General features: G+C 35.3%; 1 protein-coding gene across 1 annotated transcript in view; it reads right to left on the bottom strand.

The window, feature by feature from the left end:
• RPS6KA6 (ribosomal protein S6 kinase A6) overlaps positions 1 to 19488 on the bottom strand; it is a 223561-nt gene that overhangs the window by 105923 nt on the left and 98150 nt on the right. The window contains exons 4-6 of the mRNA XM_081794171.1: positions 17787 to 17868; positions 16782 to 16862; positions 15262 to 15341 (exon numbers count right to left, since the gene is read on the bottom strand). Coding sequence (XP_081650297.1) covers positions 15262 to 15341; positions 16782 to 16862; positions 17787 to 17868 — 243 coding nt within the window. The remainder of the gene's footprint in view (positions 1 to 15261; positions 15342 to 16781; positions 16863 to 17786; positions 17869 to 19488) is intronic.

Genomic DNA, 19488 nt, shown 5'->3' with positions numbered 1-19488 from the left:
AACCCAGAAAAATGCCAGAGGATTAGCAGAATGGAGTCTCCAGAGCCAAGCGAAGACGAGAGGCCCACGGAAGAGGGTAGGAAGGGCAGCGAGGCGGTGTGGGCTGCACGGACTGGCGGGAGGGAGCCAGGGCGGAGGGGCGGCTCGCCGGCCAAGCAGAGCCCCCGAGTCTGGCTGGCAAAAGCGGAGGGGCCGGACGGACTGTGTTCCGACAGCAAGCGCGACTTAGCATCTGGGAGGTCATAAGTTAACAGCTCTGCTCAGAAAGCGGGAAGGCTGGAGGACAAAGGGAGGGAGAGCTGCTGAGCCCCCAGATGGCAGAGCTCAGCTTGGCGGGGAACAAAGGCGCTCGCCAGCTCCATCTCCCTCGCCCATCCCCCAGCCAAAATCCCAAAGAGAACCAGTTCTGCCAGGGAACTTGCTCGCTCTGCGCAAACACCCAACTCTGTGCTTCTGCTGAGCCAAACCTCCGGCAGCGGATCTGACTCCCTCCCGCTGCCACAGGGCCCCTCCTGAAGTGGATTACCTAAGGAAAAGCGAGCTAAGCCTGCCCCTCCTGCCCACATGCACCTTGCCTACCCACCCCAGCTAATACGCCAGATCCCCAGCACCACAAGCCTGGCAGTGTGCAAGTAGCCCAGACGGGACACGCCACCCCACAGTGAATCCCGCCCCTAGGAGAGGGGAAGAGAAGGCACACACCAGTCTGACTGTGGCCCCAGCGGTGGGCTGGGGGCAGACATCAGGTCGGACTGCAGCCCCGCCCACCAACTCCAGTTATACACCACAGCACAGGGGAAGTGCCCTGCAGGTCCTCACCACTCCAGGGACTATCCAAAATGACCAAATGGAAGAATTCCTCAGAAGAATCTCCAGGAAATAACAACAGCTAATGAACTGATCAAAAAGGATTTAAATAATAGAACAGAAAGTGAATTTAGAATAATGGTCATAAAATTAATCGCTGGGCTTGAAAACAGTATAGAGGACAGCAGAGAATCTCTTGCTACAGAGATCAAGGGACTAAGGAACAGTCACGAGGAGTTGAAAAGCGCTTTAAATGAAATGCAAAACAAAATGGAAACGACGACGGCTCAGATTGAAGAGGCAGAGGAGAGAATAGGTGAACTAGAAGATAAAGTTATGGAAAAAGAGGAAGCTGAGAGAAAGAGAGATAAAAAAATCCAGGAGTATGAGGGGAAAATTAGAGAACTAAGTGATACACTAAAGAGAAATAATATACGCATAATTGCTATCCCAGAGGAGGAAGAGAGAGGGAAAGGTGCTGAAGGGGTACTTGAAGAATATAGCTGAGAACTTCCCTGAACTGGGGAAGGAAAAAGGCATTGAAATCCAAGAGGCACAGAACTCCCTTCAGACGTAACTTGAATCGATCTTCTGCATGACATATCATAGTGAAACTGGCAAAATACAAGGATAAAGAGAAAATTCTGAAAGCAGCAAGGGATAAACGTGCCCTCACATATAAAGGGAGACCTATAAGACTCGTGACTGATCTCTCCTTTAAAACTTGGCAGGCCAGAAAGGCTTGGCACGATATCTTCAGTGTGCTAAACAGAAAAAATATGCAGCCGAGACTCCTTTATCCAGCAAGTCTGTCATTTAGAATAGAAGGAGAGATAAAGGTCTTCCCAAACAAACAAAAACTGAAGGAATTTGTCACCACGAAACCAGCCCTACAAGAGATCCTAAGGGGGATCCTGTGAGACAAAGTACCAGAGACATCACTACAAGCATAAAACATACGGACATCACAATGACTCTAAACCCGTATCTTTCTATAATAACACTGAATGTAAATGGATTAAATGCGCCAACCAAAAGACATAGGGTATAAGAATGGATAAAAAAACAAGACCCATCTATTTGCTGTCTACAAGAGACTCATTTTAGATCTGAGGACACCTTTAGATTGAGAGTGAGGGGATGGAGAACTATTTATCATGCTACTGGAAGCCAAAAGAAAGCTGGAGTAGCCATACTTATATCAGACAAACTAGACTTTAAATTAAAGGCTGTAACAAGAGATGAAGAAGGGCATTATATAATAATTACAGGGTCTATCCATCAGGAAGAGCTAACAATTATATATGTCTATGCGCCGAATACCGGAGCCCCCAGATATATAAAACAATTACTCATAAACATAAGCAACCTTATTGATAAGAATGTGGTCATTGCAGGGGACTTTAACACCCCACTTACAGAAATGGATAGATCATCTAGACACACGGTCAATAAAGAAACAAGGGCCCTGAATGATACATTGGATCAGATGGACTTGACAGATCTATTTAGAACTCTGCATCCCAAAGCAACAGAATATACGTTCTTCTCGAGTGCACATGGAACATTCTCCAAGATAGATCATATACTGGGTCACAAAACAGCCCTTCATAAGTTTACAAGAATTGAAATTATACCATGCATACTTTCAGACCACAATGCAATGAAGCTTGAAATCAACCACAGGAAAAAGTATGGAAAACCTCCAAAAGCATGGAGGTTAAAGAACACCCTACTAACGAATGAGTGGGTCAACCTGGCAATTAGAGAAGAAATTAAAAAATATATGGAAACAAACAAAATTGAAAATACAACAATCCAAACGATTTGGGACGCAGCGAAGGCAGTCCTGAGAGGAAAATACATTGCAATCCAGGCCTATCTCAAGAAACAAGAAAAATCCCAAATACAAAATCTAACAGCACACCTAAAGGAAATAGAAGCAGAACAGCAAAGGCAGCCTAAACCCAGCAGAAGAAAAGAAATAATAAAGATCAGAGCAGAAATAAACAATATAGAATCTAAAAACACTGTAGAGCAGATCAACGAAACCAAGAGTTGGTTTTTTGAAAAAATAAACAAAATTGACAAACCTCTAGCCAGGCTTCTCAAAAAGAAAAGGGAGATGACCCAAATAGATAAAATCATGAATGAAAATGGAATTATTACAACCAATCCCTCAGAGATACAAACAATTATCAGGGAATACTATGAAAAATTGTATGCCAACAAGTTGGACAACCTGGAAGAAATGGACAAATTCCTAAACACCCACACGCTTCCAAAACTCAATGAGGAGGAAATAGAAAGCTTGAACAGACCCATAACCAGCGAAGAAATTGAATCGGTTATCAAAAATCTCCCAACAAATAAGAGTCCAGGACCAGATGGCTTCCCAGGGGAGTTCTACCAGACGTTTAAAGCAGAGATAATACCTATCCTTCTCAAGCTATTCCAAGAAATAGAAAGGGAAGGAAAACTTCCAGACTCATTCTATGAAGCCAGTATTACTTTGATTCCTAAACCAGACAGAGACCCAGTAAAAAAAAGAGAACTACAGGCCAATATCTCTGATGAATATGGATGCAAAAATTCTCAATAAGATACTAGCAAATCGAATTCAACAGCATATAAAAAGAATTATTCACCATGATCAAGTGGGATTCATTCCTGGGATGCAGGCCTGGTTCAACATTCGCAAATCGATCAACGTGATACATCACATTAACAAAAAAAAAGAGAAGAACCATGTGATCCTGTCAATCGATGCAGAAAAGGCCTTTGACAAAATCCAGCACCCTTTCTTAATAAAAACCCTTGAGAAAGTCGGGATAGAAGGAACATAACTAAAGATCATAAAAGCCATTTATGAAAAGCCCACAGCTAACATCATCCTCAAAGTGGAAAAACTGAGAGCTTTTTCCCTGAGATCAGGAAAACGACAGGGATGCCCACTCTCACCGCTGTTGTTTAACATAGTGCTGGAAGTTCTAACATCAGCAATCAGACAACAAAAGGAAATCAAAGGCATCAAAATTGGCAAAGATGAAGTCAAGCTTTCGCTTTTTGCAGATGACATGATATTATACATGGAAAATCCGATAGACTCCCCCAAAAGTCTGCTAGAACTGATACATGCATTCAGCAAAGTTGCAGGATACAAAATCAATGTACAGAAATCAGTTGCATTCTTATACACTAACAATGAAGCAACAGAAAAAGACAAATAAAGAAACTGATCCCATTCACAATTGCACCAAGAAGCATAAAATACCTAGGAATAAATCTAACCAAAGATGTACAAGATCTGTATGCTCAAAACTATAGAAAGCTTATGAAGGTAATTGAAGAAGATATAAAGAAATGGAAAGACATTCCCTGCTCATGGATTGGAAGAATAAATATTGTCAAAATGTCAATACTACCCAAAGCTATCTACACATTCAATGCAATCCCAATCAAAATTGCACCAGCATTCTTCTCGAAACCAGAACAAGCAATCCTAAAATTCATATGGAACCACGAAAGGCCCCGAATAGCCAAAGTAATTTTGAAGAAGAAGACCAAAGCAGGAGGCATCACAATCCCAGACTTTAGCCTCTACTACAAAGCTGTAATCATCAAGACAGCATGGTATTGGCATAAAAACAGACACATAGACCAATGGAATAGAATAGAAACCCCAGAACTAGACCCACAAACGTATTGCCAACTAATCTTTGACAAAGCAGGAAAGAACATCCAACGGAAAAAAGACAGTCTCTTTCACAAATGGTGCTGGGAGAACTGGACAGCAACATGCAGAAGGTTGAAACTAGACCACTTTCTCACACCATTCACAAAAATAAACTCAAAATGGATAAAGGACCAGAATGTGAGACAGGAAAACATCAAAACCTTACAGGAGAAAGCAGGAAAAGACCTCTCTAACTTCAGCCGTAGCAATCTCTTACTTGGCACATCCCCAAAGGCAAGGGAATTAAAAGCAAAAATGAATTACTGGGACCTTATGAAGATAAAATCTTCTGCACAGCAAAGGAAACAACGAACAAAACTAAAAGGCAACCAACGGAATGGGAAAAGATATTTGCAAATGACATATCGGACAAAGGGCTAGTATCCAAAATCTATAAAGAGCTCATCAAACTCCACACCCAAAAAACAAATAACCCAGTGAAGAAATGGGCAGAAAACATGAATAGACACTTCTCTAAAGAAGACATCCGGATGGCCAACAGGCACATGAAAAGATGTTCAACATCGCTCCTTATCAGGGAAATACAAATCAAAACCACACTCAGAGATCACCTCACGCCAGTCAGAGTGGCCAAAATGAAGAAATCAGGAGACTATAGATGCTGGACAGGATGTGGAGAAACAGGAACCCTCTTGCACTGTTGGTGGGAATGCAAATTGGTGCAGCCGCTCTGGAAAGCAGTGTGGAGGTTCCTCAGAAAATTAAAAATAGACCTACCCTATGACCCAACAATAGCACTGCTAGGAATTTATCCAAGGGATACAGGAGTACTGATGCATAGGGGCACTTGTACCCCAATGTTTATAGCAGCACTTTCAACAATAGCCAAATTATGGAAAGAGCCTAAATGTCCATCAACTGATGAATGGATAAAGAAATTGTGGTTTATACACACAATGGAATACTACATGGTAATGAGAAAAAATGAAATATGGCCTTTTGTAGCAACGTGGATGGAACTGGAGAGTGTGATGCTAAGTGAAATAAGCCATACAGAGAAAGACAGATACCATATGGTTTCACTCTTATGTGGATCCTGAGAAACGTAACAGAAACCTATGGGGGAGGGGAAGGAAAAAAAAAAAAAAAGAGGTTAGATTGGGAGAGAGCCAAAGCATAAGAGACTGTTAAAAACTGAGAACAAACTGAGGGTTGATGGGGGGTGGGAGGGAGGGCAGGGTGGATGATGGGTATTGAGGAGGGCACCTTTTGGGATGAGCACTGGGTGTTGTATGGAAACCAATTTGACAGTAAATTTCATATATTAAAAAATAAAAAAAAAGAAAAGAGAGAGGACCCAAATAAATCAAATCGCAAATGAACAAGGAGAGACCACAACCAACACCACAGAAACACAAACAATTATAAGAGAATAGTATGAAAAATTATCTGCCAAAAAACTGGACAATCTGGACGAAATGGAGAAATTTCTAAACATCCACATACTACAAAAATTCAAACAAGAAGAATTAGAAAGTTAGAAAATCAAACAAGAAGAATTAGAAAATTTGCTACAACCCAGCAAAGAAATTGAATGAGTTATCAAATATCTTCCAACAAGTAAGCATCCTGGGCCAGATGGCTTCCCAGGGGAATTCTACCAGAATTTAAGGAAGAGTAAATACATATTCTCCTCAAAATGTTCCAAAAATAGAAATGGAAGGAAAAGTTCTAAATTCATTCTATGAACCAAGCATTATATTGATTCCAAACCAGACAAAACCCCACTAAAAAGGAGAATTACATGCCAATATTCATGTTAACCTAGATACAAAATTTCTTAACAAGATACTAGGAAATCAAAATGAACAGTATATTAGAAGAATTATTCATCATGATCAACTTTAAATCATTCCTTGGTTGCAGGGCTGGTTCAATATTTGCAAATCAATCAATGTGATGCATCACATTAATAGAAGAAAGGGTAAGGACCATATGATCCAGTCAATAGATGCAAAAAAAAGCAGTTGAGAAAATATAGCATCATTTCCTGATAAAAACACTCCAGAAAGTAGGTATAGAAGAAGCATACCTTAACGTCATGAAAGCCATACATGAAAAGCCCACAGCTAATATTAACCTCATTGTGGAAAAACTGAGAGCTTTCCCCAAAAGATCAGGAACATGATAGGGATGTCCACTCTCACCACTTGTTGTTCAACATAGTGTTGGTAGTCCTATCCTCAGCAATCAGAAAACAAAACGAAGTAAATGGCATACAAATTGGCAAGGAGAAAGTTAAACTTTTACTCTTTGCAGATGACATGACACTCTACATGGAAAACCCGAAATACTCCACAAAAAAAAAGAAAAAAGAAAAAGAAATACTGCTAGAGCTGATACATGAATTCAGCAAAGTCGTAGGACATAAAATCAACATACAGAAATCAGTTACATTTCTATACACCAATAATGAAGCAACAGACAGAGGTATTAAGGAATCGATCCCATTTACAATTGTAACAAAAATGATAAAATACCTAGGATTAAACCTGACCAAAGACGTAAAGATTTTTATGCTGAAAACTATAGAAAGCTGATGAAAGAAATTGAAGAACACATAAAGAAATGGAAAAGCATTCCATGCTCATGGACTGGAAGAACAAATATTGTTAAAATATTAATACTCCCCAAAGCAATCAACACATTTAATGCAATCCCTACCCAAATAATACCAGCATTCTTCACAGAGCTAGAACAAACAATCCTAAAATTTGTATGTAACCACAAAGACCCTGAATAGCCAAAGTGATGTTGAAAAAGAACCAAAGTAGAGACATCACAATCCCAGACTTTTAACCTGTATTGCAAAGCAATATCATTAAGATAGGATGGTATTGGCACAAAACAGACCTATAGACCAATGGAATAAAGAACCCAGAAATGGACTCACAGATATATGGTCAACTAATCTTCAATAAAACAGAAAAGAGTATCCAATGGCAAAAAGACAAATGATGCTGGGAGAACTGGACAGCAACATACAGAAGAATGAACCTGGACCACGTTCTTAAACCATACAAAAATAAATTCAAAATAGATGAAAGATCTAAATGTGATACTGGAAACCATCAAAATCCTATGGGAGAATACAGGCAGCAACCACTTTCACCTAGACCACGGCAACTTCTTACTTGACGTGTCTCCAGTGGCAAGAAAAATAAAAGCAGAAATGAACTATTGGGACCTCATCAAGATAAAAAGCTTCTGAACGGCAAAGGAAGCAATCAACAAAACTAAAGGGGATCTGATGGAATAGAAGAAGATATTTGCAAATGATATATCAGAAGGATGAGTATTCAAAATCTATAAAGATCTTACCAAACTCAACACCCAAAAAAAACAAATATCCAGTGAATAAATGGGTAGAAAATGCAAATAGACACACTTTTCCAAAGAAGTCATCCAGATGGCTAAATGACACATGAAAAGAGGCTCAACATCACTCATAATCAGGGAAATACAAATCAAAACCACAAACAGATATCAGTCAGAATGGCTAAAATCAACTCAGGAAACAATAGATTTGGGCAAGAACGTGGAGAAAGGGGAACCCTTTTGTACTGTTGGTAGGAATGCAAACTGGTGCAGCTATTCTGGAAAACAATATGGAGGTTCCATTTTTAATTTTAAATAATTAAAAATAGAACTACCCTACAACCCAGCAATTGCACTACTAGGAATTTATTCAAAGGATACAAAAATGCTGATTTGAAGGGGCATGTGTGCCCCAATGTTTATAGCAGTGCTTTCAACAATAGCCAAATTATAGAAAGAGCCCAAATGTCCTTCAACTGATGAATGGATTAAGAAGATGTACATACAACATGGTACACTACTTGGTGATGAAAAGAATAAAATCTTACCATTTGCAACAATATGGATGGAACTGGAGAGTAGTGTGCTAAGTCAGTCTGATAAAGACATAACACATGATTTCATTCACATATGGAATTTGGTAAACTCAACAGATGAACATAGGGGAAGGGAAGGAAAAATTAGATCAAAACAGAGGGGGAGAAAACCATAAGAAACTCTTAAATACATAGAACAAACTGAGGGTTGCTGGAGGGGGTGAGTTAAATGGGTGAAAGGCATAAAGGAGGGAACTTTTTGAGATGAGCTCTATCACATGTAAGAGATGAATCACTGGGTTCTACTACTGACACCAAGACTACACTGTATGTTTACTAACTGGAAAATTAAAAAAAATAAATAAATAAATTGAAAAGGTCACAAATAAATGGAACAATATTCTCCACTTACAGATCAGAAGAATTAATACTGTTAAAATGTCCACATTATCCAAGAAAAATGTACAAATTCAATGCTATCCCACTATAATTCCAAAGACATTATTGAAGAAAGTTAGAATGAACAATTTTAAAATCTGTTTGGAATAATAAAAGATCTTAAATATCCAAAGCAACCTTGAGAAAGAAAAAAAAATGTAGTCATCAAGCTCCCTGAGTTAAAACTACATTACAAAGCTATAGTAAGCAAAATAATATGGTATTGACATAAAAATAGACACATCCCTTAATAGAACAGAATCCAAAAATAAACCTATACATATATGACCAACTAACTTATGATAAAGGAGGTAAGAATATACAAGGGAGAAAAGATAGTCTCTTTAATAAATGTTGTTGGGAAAACTGGATAGCCACATGAAAACAATGCAACTAGATTAATATCTTATACCATACACACAAAGAAAATTAAGTTAAAATGGATTAAAGAGTTAAACATAGGACCCAAAACCATAAAACTCCTGAAAGAAAACTTAGGCAGTAAAAACTCCTTGACATTGATCTTAATTTTTTTTTTTTAATCTGACTCCAAAGGTAACAACAGCAAAAATAAACAAGTGGGACCACATCAAACAAAAAAGCTCCTGCACAGCAAAGAAAAATATCAATGAAATGAAAAGGCAACATACTAATATTTGCAAGTCACATATTTGGTAAGGTATTACTATCCAAAATATAAAATGAACTCCTGCAACTCATCACCAAAAAATAAAAAAACAATTTGATTTTAAAAAATGATCAGAAGATCTGAATAGACATATTTTTAAAGAAGACAGTACTAATCATCAGGGAAATGCAAATCAAATGCACAATGAGATATTGCCTCACACCTGTTAGAATGGCTATCATCAAAAAGAAAAGAATAATAACTGTTGAGGATGATGTGGAGAAAATGGATCACTTGTGCACTGTTTGTAGGAATGTAAATTGGTATGGCCACTATGCAAACCAGTATATGAAGATTCCTCAAAAAATTAAAAAACAGAACTACCATGTGATCTAGCAATTTCAAGGCTGGATATTTACCCACAGGAAATATAAACACCAATTTGAAAAGATGTCCACCCTTATGCTTGCTATAGCATTACTTACAACAGCCAATATACGGAAATCATGTTAAGTGTCCATTGATTTATGAATGGATAAAGAAGAGGTGGTATATGTATACAATGGAGTACTACCTAGCCATAAAAAAGAAGGAAATTTTTCCATTTGTAACAACACGGATGGACCTTGAGGGTGTTATGCTACATGAAATAAGTCAGACAAAGAATCGCAAATATCATATTATTTCAAGTGTAATCTAAAAAACAAAACAAACAAATATAATAAAAGTCATGGAAATGAGAAGAGTGGTGGCTGCCTGACAGAGGATGGTTGGTGAGTGGAGGAATGGGTGAGGGGGGGTCAGTAGGTACAAACTTCAGTTGTGATAAACAAATAGGTGGTGGGTATGTGGTGTGCAGCATGGTGACTACAGTCAGTGGTATTGTAGTGAATATTTATAGATGACACAAGAATAGATCTTGAAAATTCTTAGCACAAGAAAAAAAATTGGTAACTTTTTGTGGTGAAATATGATGACTAGATTTACTGTGGTGATCAATTTGCAGTGTACACAAGTGTCAAATCATTGTTGTACACCTGACACTAATATAAAGTTGTACATCAATTTAAAAATAAGGCGGAAAATAGGGAAAAACTAAGAACAGATGAGACAAAAAACCCCACATAAACAGCAAAATTGGAGATTTAAACACAGCCAAATCAATAATCATATTAAATGTAACAGGTATAATACTCAAATTAAAATTAAAAGGCATAGATTTTCAGATTGGATAAAAAGCAAGGATAATTGCTTTAAGTACATTAACAGTGTTAAAATAAGTCATCTCATAATAATAAAGCTATCAGTTTATCAAAAAGAAATGATAATCCCAAAAATTTACACACTTGTAACAGAACTTTGAAATACATAAACCAAAACTTAACAGAAATTTAAAATTAACAGAAAAAAAGATAAATATATAATTATAGTCAAAGTTTTCAATCTCTGTAACACAAAAATTTATAGAATATATAGGCAAAAAATTAAGAATGCAGTAGACTTAATACCACTATCAGCCACCTTGATCTAATTGCATTTAGGACCTTCCACTACTCGAAATCAGAATACACATTCTCCTTAAGTATACACAGAACATTTACAAAAATATACTATATACTGAAGCATAAAATAATTATCAGTGAATTTAAGGGAATTGAAGTCATACAAACTATGGTTTATGACTACAAGGAAAATAAATTAGAAGTCAATAATACAAAGTTATCTGGAAAATGCCAAAATATTTATAAATTAAATAACATACTTCTAAATACCCCATGAGTCAAAGAAAAAATAAAAAGGAAATTAGAAAGTATGTGAAACTGAAGGAAAATAAAAACATCACATATCAAAATATGTGGGATAATGCTAAAGCATTGTTCAGAGAGATGGTTAAAACAGTATACACCTACGTTAGGAAAGATGAAAGGTCTCAAATTAGTAACTTCAGCTTCCATCTTAAAAACCAGAAAAGTTAGTGAAATATATAGTAAGCAGGAAAAAAATGAAGTAATAAAAGTTACTGTGGAAAACAATGAAATAGAATAAAAAATCAGTGAAGCCCAAAGCCAGTTGATTTGTTGAGAAAAAATAAAATAAAATTGATAAACCTCTAGCAAGGCTAAGCAAGATAAAAAAGAGAGAAGAGACAAAATAAGAACATCAGGTATGGTGATACAAGTATCATTAATGCTTCTACTGCTATAAAAAGGATAATAAGAGAGTATTATGAACAATTTCATGCCAGTGAATTTGATAAATTTGCTAAAATGGTTAAATGGTTAAATTTTTAAAAGGCAAAGATACCAAAGCTCACTCAAAAAAAAAAAAAAAAAAGATAAACCTAATACCTCCAAGTCTCTTAAACAAATTGAATATGTAGTTAAAACATCTTACCATTAAAAAACTTCAGGCCAGATAGATTCACTGGTGAATTCTACCAATCATTTAGTAACAATTTAACATTGAATTCTTCTAGACTTTAATAACAATTTAACATTGAATTCTCTAAAAAAAAACAGAACAGGAGAAAACACTACCCAACTCATTCTATAAAACCAGATTTGCTCTGATATCAAAACAAGACATAAACAATACACAAAATCTATAGTCAAATGTCCCTCATAAAAATAAATGTAAAAATTCTTAACAAACATTTAGGAAATATCACCCACCAATATGCAAAAAAGATAATGCATCATGATTACATGTTGGGGGTTCATCCACAGGCAAGATTGCTTCAACATTTGACAATCAATCAATGTAATTCAACATTACATTGTTTAAAACATTAAAGAAGAAAAAATATATAACATCTCAATAATGGCAGTAAAAGAATATTACAGGGGCGCCTGGGTGGTTCAGTCGGTTGAGCATCCAGTTCCTGATTTTGGCTCATGTCATGATCTCATGGTTTGTGGGACTGACCCCTGCATCGGGCTCTTTGCTGACAGCATGGAGCCTGCTTGGAATTCTCTCTCTCCCTCTCTCTCTGCCCTTTCCTTGCTCCCACATAAATAAATAAACACTTGGGGAAAAAAGAAAAAATAAATAATTAAATATTACAAAATCTAACATACAACAAACAAGTAACAGAAAGGAACTTTCACTTGGTAAAGAACATGTAAAAAGACCTATACTTAACTTTATAACTTATGCTAAAATTATGCTTTTCCCCTAAGACCAGAAATAAGGCAAGAGTGTCTGCTCTTATCAATTCAATAGAACACTGAACTGGAGAGCCCAGCCAGTGCAGCAAAGACAAATAAAAGAAAGAAATGATGTAGATAATGGAAAAGAAGTAAAAACTCCTTATTTGCAGATTACAAATAGAAAATTCTATGGAGTCTACAAAAAAAAAAAGCTGTTAGGTGTAATAAGGAAGTTCAATTAAACTGTGGGACACAAATTCAGTATGCAAAACATCAATTGTATTTCCATCCAACTTGAAAATGAAATTAGTAAGAAAGCAATTCCATTTACAATAGCATTTTTATTTTTTTATTTTTTTATTTTTTTAATGTTTATTTTTGGGAGAGATGGAGACAGAATATGAGTGGGGAAGGGGCAGAGAAAGAGGGAGACACAGAATCCGAAGCAGGCTCCAGGCTCCAAACTGTCAGCACAGAGCCGGACGCAGGGCTCAAACCCACGAGTTGTGAGATCATGACCTGAGTCGAAGTTGGACGCTCAACTGACTGAGCCACCCAAGCGCCCCTACAATGGCATTTTTAAAAGGAAACAGGTAAATTTGATTAATAAATGCATAAGACTTATAGACTGAAATGACAACCTATAGACTTAAAATGACAAGATATTGCTGAGAGAAATTAAAGAAGACTCAAAAACTGGAAAAAAATATATTCGTGGATTGGGAGACTCAATGTTATGAAAATGTAAATTATTTGCAAATTGACTTAGAGGTTCAATGCAATCCACAGTAAGCTTTTTTGTAGAAAGTGAAGAGCTGATTTTAAAATTGATATGGAAATGCAAAGGACCCAGAAGAGGCAAAACAACTTTGAAAAAGAAGAGCAAAGCTCAAGGATTTGCACTACCTTACTTTAAGACATATTATAAAGGTAATCAAGAAATCACGTGGTATTGAAATCAAGATAGACAAATAGATCAACAGAACAAAATAGAGTGTCCAGAAACAGACCTTCACATATATGATCAATTGATTTTCAACAAAAATGCAAGGTAATTCAGTGAAGAAAGCATGGACTTTTCTAATCATAATGCTAGACCAATGGGGTATGTACATGCAAAAAAGAAAAAAAAAAAGGACTTCAACACATACCTGCACCATACACTAAAGGATTATAAACTTAAATGTAAAACCTAAAATTACAAATTGTGTAGGAAACAGAAAATCTTTGTGACCTGAGATTAGGCAAATATTTTTTAAATAGGACACCAAATTCATAAAAGAAAAAAAATTAAGTTGGACTTGATCAAAATTAGGAACTTCTGCTTTTTTAAAAAGAACTGCTTTTTGAAAGAAATTGTTAAAGGGAATGAAAAGATAAACTACAGACCAGAAGAAAATATTTGCAAACAACATATATGTTAAACGACCTACCGTCCAAAATATATAAAGACTCTCAAAACTCAGAAGAACTCAATTCAAAAATGGGTCAAAGATTTAAACAGATATTTTACCAAAGAAAATAAAAAGTTGTCAAATAAGTGCACTGAAAAATTCTCAAAATCATCAGTCATTAGAACTATGCAATTCAAAACCACAATAAGGTACCACTACACACACTTATGTCCAAAATGAAAACAAGACTGACCATATATCAAGGGTTGGCAAGGATGTGGAGCAACTGAAACTCTCATATGTTGCTGCTGGGAGTGTAAAAGTTATACCACCTTGGAAAACAATTTGACAGTGTCTTTAAAATAAGTTAAAATATACATCTACCAAATAGCCCAGTCATACTCCTAGGTATTTAACCATAAATATGAAAACATGTCCATACACTCATTTGTACATGAATGTTTGTAGCAGTTTTGTTAGTAATATCCCAAAACTGCAAACAATCCAAACATCCATCAATAAATTAATGCATAAACAAATTGTGGCGTATTCATACAGTGGAATACTACTCAGCAATAAAAATGAATGAACCACTGATACATATAACACCATGGTGGAATCTCAAAATAATTATTCTGAGCTAAATACGCCAGACCAAAAAAAAATACATACTCTATGATTCCATTTATATAAAATCCTAGAAAATGCAAACCAAACAATGACAAAAATCAGATTCAGTAGGAGTGGGGCAGAAGGGAGGAAAAACAAAGGGGCACAAGAAAATGGTTGGAGACGACGGATAAGCTTATTATCTTGATTGTGACGATGGTTTCACAGGTATATACGAATGTCAAATTTTATCAGATATGTACCATAATATGTGCAATTTATTCTATGTCAATTATACCTCCATACACCTGTTTTAAACATGAATAAAATAAACGCTACTCCCAGAGGCATTTTGGTAGCTTGAGTAGCCAAAATCCTAGGCTTGTCCCTATCTACTTCATCCAGTTATTTATATTGATCTTGTGCCTAAGGGAATAATGAGTAGCACATTGAGATGGATCTAAATGACAGGAAGACAGAAAATACCATTAATTGGCACATCCACTAAATACTATGCAGTGAAACAAACAGAATAATTATTTAAATTTTCTATAGAAAAATTAATTATCAGAACAAAAATGATTTTTGTTTCAATAAAATATAGTAAAAATTCACAGATACTCACCTCTTTGGATAATCTTGTAAAGACATCTCCTCCCCTGAGAAAATCTAGTATTAAATACAGCTTCCCTTCAGTCTGAAAGGCTAATTATAAATTAGAATGTAGTAACAGAACAATCTTAAAGGCTTAACAAGCATAGTATAAATTTTGATTGATAAACAAATTTAGAGTTTTATCATTAAACACCATCAAGGAGTTAAGAATTTGTTCAAATGGTCCAATGTTATTGGTAACATTATCTCACAATTGAATTTAGTGTTGAAATAGCTATAAACCCCTTCCCAGAACATAATCAACTTTGCATGTGGCTTTACACAGAAATGTCTACCACCATCATTTTCCTGATTTATGGATCAATGGTGTTCAATTGCAAACTTCCTGAACTCTGCCTCCCTACCTAATGAAATTCTACTAATTCTTTCAAGCTCAACAAAAATGCCAACTCCTCTATTAAGCTTTCCTCTATTAAGGATTTCTCTCTTTTCACATTTCCTTTAGCATCTTTACCCTCTTCTGCATAAGAATTATTTGGTACTGCTTTTGAGATATCATTGTTCTTTATTTATGTCTCTCTTAACTCCACTTTGGAATGTACAGGTAATTCGTTTACATGTCTGTGTTCCCATATATATAATTTTTTTTGAGATCAGAGATCATTTCACTTCTAGAGCCTACTGCATTCAATACAGTGTTTTGCACACGATTGGTATTTACTGATTAATGTCATGTCACCCTAGAGATTTAACGAAGAGATTTAGGATAACAGGGAGTAAAAGAAAAATGGGTGGACATTTCTTGAGTGTTTTTTATAAAAATAATTTAATACCTACTTTACTGCATTATTTTTCAAAATTACCTAAGAATTTTTTAAATCTACTGCTACTTTATCTCTCGAAAATTTAAAGTGACATTGTAGAATGTATCAGTGATTTAATGATGTATATACCTTTGAATTCTCCAGGAAAACCAAACTTCACAATCTCATGCATGCATTTAATTATCAATGGAGCCATGATTAAAACTCAGAACAGTAGGACTCCAAATTCATGTTCTTTCCATTATACCTACTTGCTTCTTACTGGTATTCTTCTCCCCCCAAATATAAGAGAGAATAACTTAAATGGACTAATATACCTACATTGTCCTCTCCAATAGAAGTAGGAAATAAATGAATATACTCATTATGAACAACATGTAAGAAGAACACATCCAAACACCAAATGCTTTGAATAAACCATCACACTTTATAGCCTAAGATCATTAAAGGTACAGCATAGCAGAGTAAAGAAATACTACCAAACAGGTAATCAGAAGATATTATCTTATTACCTTAGACAAGTTAACCAACAGATACAGAAAATACAATTCAAAGCTTGTTATTAATTCTTATTCTTATTTCAGATGAATATGTTTTACATAGTTGAATTATTAAATCAGTTTGAAGTATTTATTTCCTATTATATTATTGCTTGAAAGGAAAGCTTAACTCTCTAATTCCATAAATTAAAAAAAAAATTACATACCATAGTGTAATTTGACAATAAATGGATGATTTACTTCCACCAGTATATCCCTCTCCATCTTTGTCCGAACTCTGTCTCGAACTAAAAATTATAGAAGAGCAGAATATATTACTCTTCTTTATAAAATTTAAGTAGAGATCTCATAAATAATTCACCAAACAAAAATATGAAAATATAAAATACAACTTTATAAGTGCCTAAATTTGCCTAAATTTGCAGTCTATATATTCCTAGACAGTAATTACCATACTATCAGAAAGCCAACAAATTTACTTTTGATCTAGAGATGGGTTAAAGTGACATAAATAGGTATTTGGTTAATATGCATTTATTATGTATTGGTCTCCAATTGTTCAAATGTGTTTACTGATTAAAACTGAGCAATGTTGGGGCACCTGGATGGCTCAGTTGGTTGAGCAATTGGCTTCGGCTCAGGTTATGATCTCACGGTTTGTGAGTTTGAGCCCCGCGTGGGGCTCTATGCTGACAGTTCTGAGCCTGGAGCCTGCTTCGGATTCTGTGTCTCCCCCTCTCTCTCTGCCCCTCCCCCACTCATGCTCTGTGTCTCTCTCTCTCAGAAATAAATAAACGTTAAAAAAATAAAAAAAAACTGGGCAATGTTATTGTTATCACAGCCTAGAAGATGGTGTATATATGTGTATCCAAGTGGTTGTGCTTTTTCAGTATGCAAAACCAACACAAATAGAACAGAAAAAAATTAAGAAACTTGAAAAAAAATAATATAGCTTAATAAAACAAGTACATTTTAAGTAAAATAAAATGTGTCACTTTTATACCATTAAATTTTTACCAGGGTATAGTCTCACTAAATTATAGTATATGCCAATATCAAACCTAGAAATATCACTTACAGGCTAGAAAACTGTAACAATTACTAATGTTTAAAGAAAACTGAATGCACTCAATTTTTACAAGCAATACACAGCATATTTGTTAAAACAAGGTTTATCAAATTCTATTTTATTAAACTTTCTCATCTTCTACCTTTTAAAGAAGCTTTTTTTAACACCTTCATTGCATAGAGCTGCCCAGCATCAGGACCAGTCTTCTTTCGAACAAGAAAAACCTAACAGAGGAATTTTTTGAAAATAGTAAAATTCACATTTCAAGACATTCTTGCTATACACATAGACTAGTGCATGTTTCAGGCCCTACATTTTCTCTAATTTTATAAAGATAGATCTTTCTCTATAAATTATACTCTTACTTGATTTTTTTTCTCATTTTCGTTCATTTACTAAATCACACTCTCATACATATTACCATAGGAAAGAAAATTATTAAAATAGATGACATGGTCAAGGACTTTAAGAAGTTTGTTACATAAAAGATAAGCAACATAATGAAGGGCAATTTGATCTAAAGGAACTCCTTTTAAGACCCAAGCTCCTTTTTGTTACCTTAATAAAGACCAAAAAATGATATAATTCTTAGTTTGATATCTTCATTTCTACTTCCTTATTCGTCCATTTTAGAAGTTAGCATACATTTTATTTTCTGTAAGAAATCAGAGGCAATAATATCTATCTGCCAGGTTGAAGAATCAAGATGGTTAATTATTCCAATACATTAAAGTTAAACTCTTTACTGTTACTGAGCAAGCTTAAGTAATAATATCTCATACTTTCAAATTAAAATTATGACTCATTAAAGCTAAGTTTCTAGGGGCGCCTGGGTGGCTCAGTTGGTTAAGCATCCAACCTCAGCTCAGGTTATAGTCTCATGGTTCATGAGTTTGAGCCCCATGTCAGGAACTGTGCTGACAGCTCAGAGCCTGGAGCCTGTTTTGGATTCTGTGTCTCCCTCTCTCTCTGCTCCTCCTCGGCTTGCTCTCTGCCTCTCTCTGTCTCTCTCTGTCTCTGTCTCTCTCTCAAAAATAAATAAACATTAAAAAAAGCTGTTTTTAAAAAGCCTCAGTTATAAAGATAAATATTAATAGATGGAAATTTTACAGGAGTTATTTACTAGTAGAGGGTGGTTTCATTTTTTAAAAATAGTGAAAGTTGTTCATTGCTTTGAAATAAATTATATAGAAACTAAAAAAACAACAACAACAATAGAACAGATCAATGAAAGCAGGAGTTGGCTCCTTGAAACAACTAATAAAACTGATAAACCTCTAGCCAGATTATCAAAAAGAAAAGAGAAAAGACCCAAATGAATAAAATCACAAATGACAGAAAAGAAATAATAACGAACACCACAGAAATACAAACAGTTGTAGGAGAATATGAAATACAAATATGAAAAACTATATGCCAACAATTTGGGACAGCTTGTAAGAAATGGATAAATTCCTAGAAACCATATAAATTACAAAAACTGAAACAAGAAGTAATAGAAAACTTGAACAGACCAATTACTAGCAATGAAATGAATCAGTAATCAAAAAAATCCAAACAAACAAAAGTTCAGGACCAGATGGCTTCACAGAGTTCTATCAAACCTTTAAATAAGAGTTAATATATATTCTTCTCAAATTATTCTAAGAATTAGAAAAAAGAAGGAAAAATTCCAAATTCATTCTATTAGTGAACATTACCCTGATACCAACACCAGACAGACACCACAAAAAGAGAACTACAGGCCAATATCCCTGATACCAACACCAGACAGACACCACAAAAAGAAAACTACAGGCCAATATCCCTGATGAATACAGGTGCAAAACTTCTTAACAGAATAT

The sequence above is a fragment of the Panthera onca genome, chromosome X (genome assembly GCF_046562875.1).
Source record: "Panthera onca isolate mPanOnc1 chromosome X, mPanOnc1 haplotype 2, whole genome shotgun sequence".
NCBI classification, from domain to species: Eukaryota; Metazoa; Chordata; class Mammalia; order Carnivora; family Felidae; genus Panthera; species Panthera onca.
This window is presented reverse-complemented; position numbering and strand designations above follow the sequence as displayed.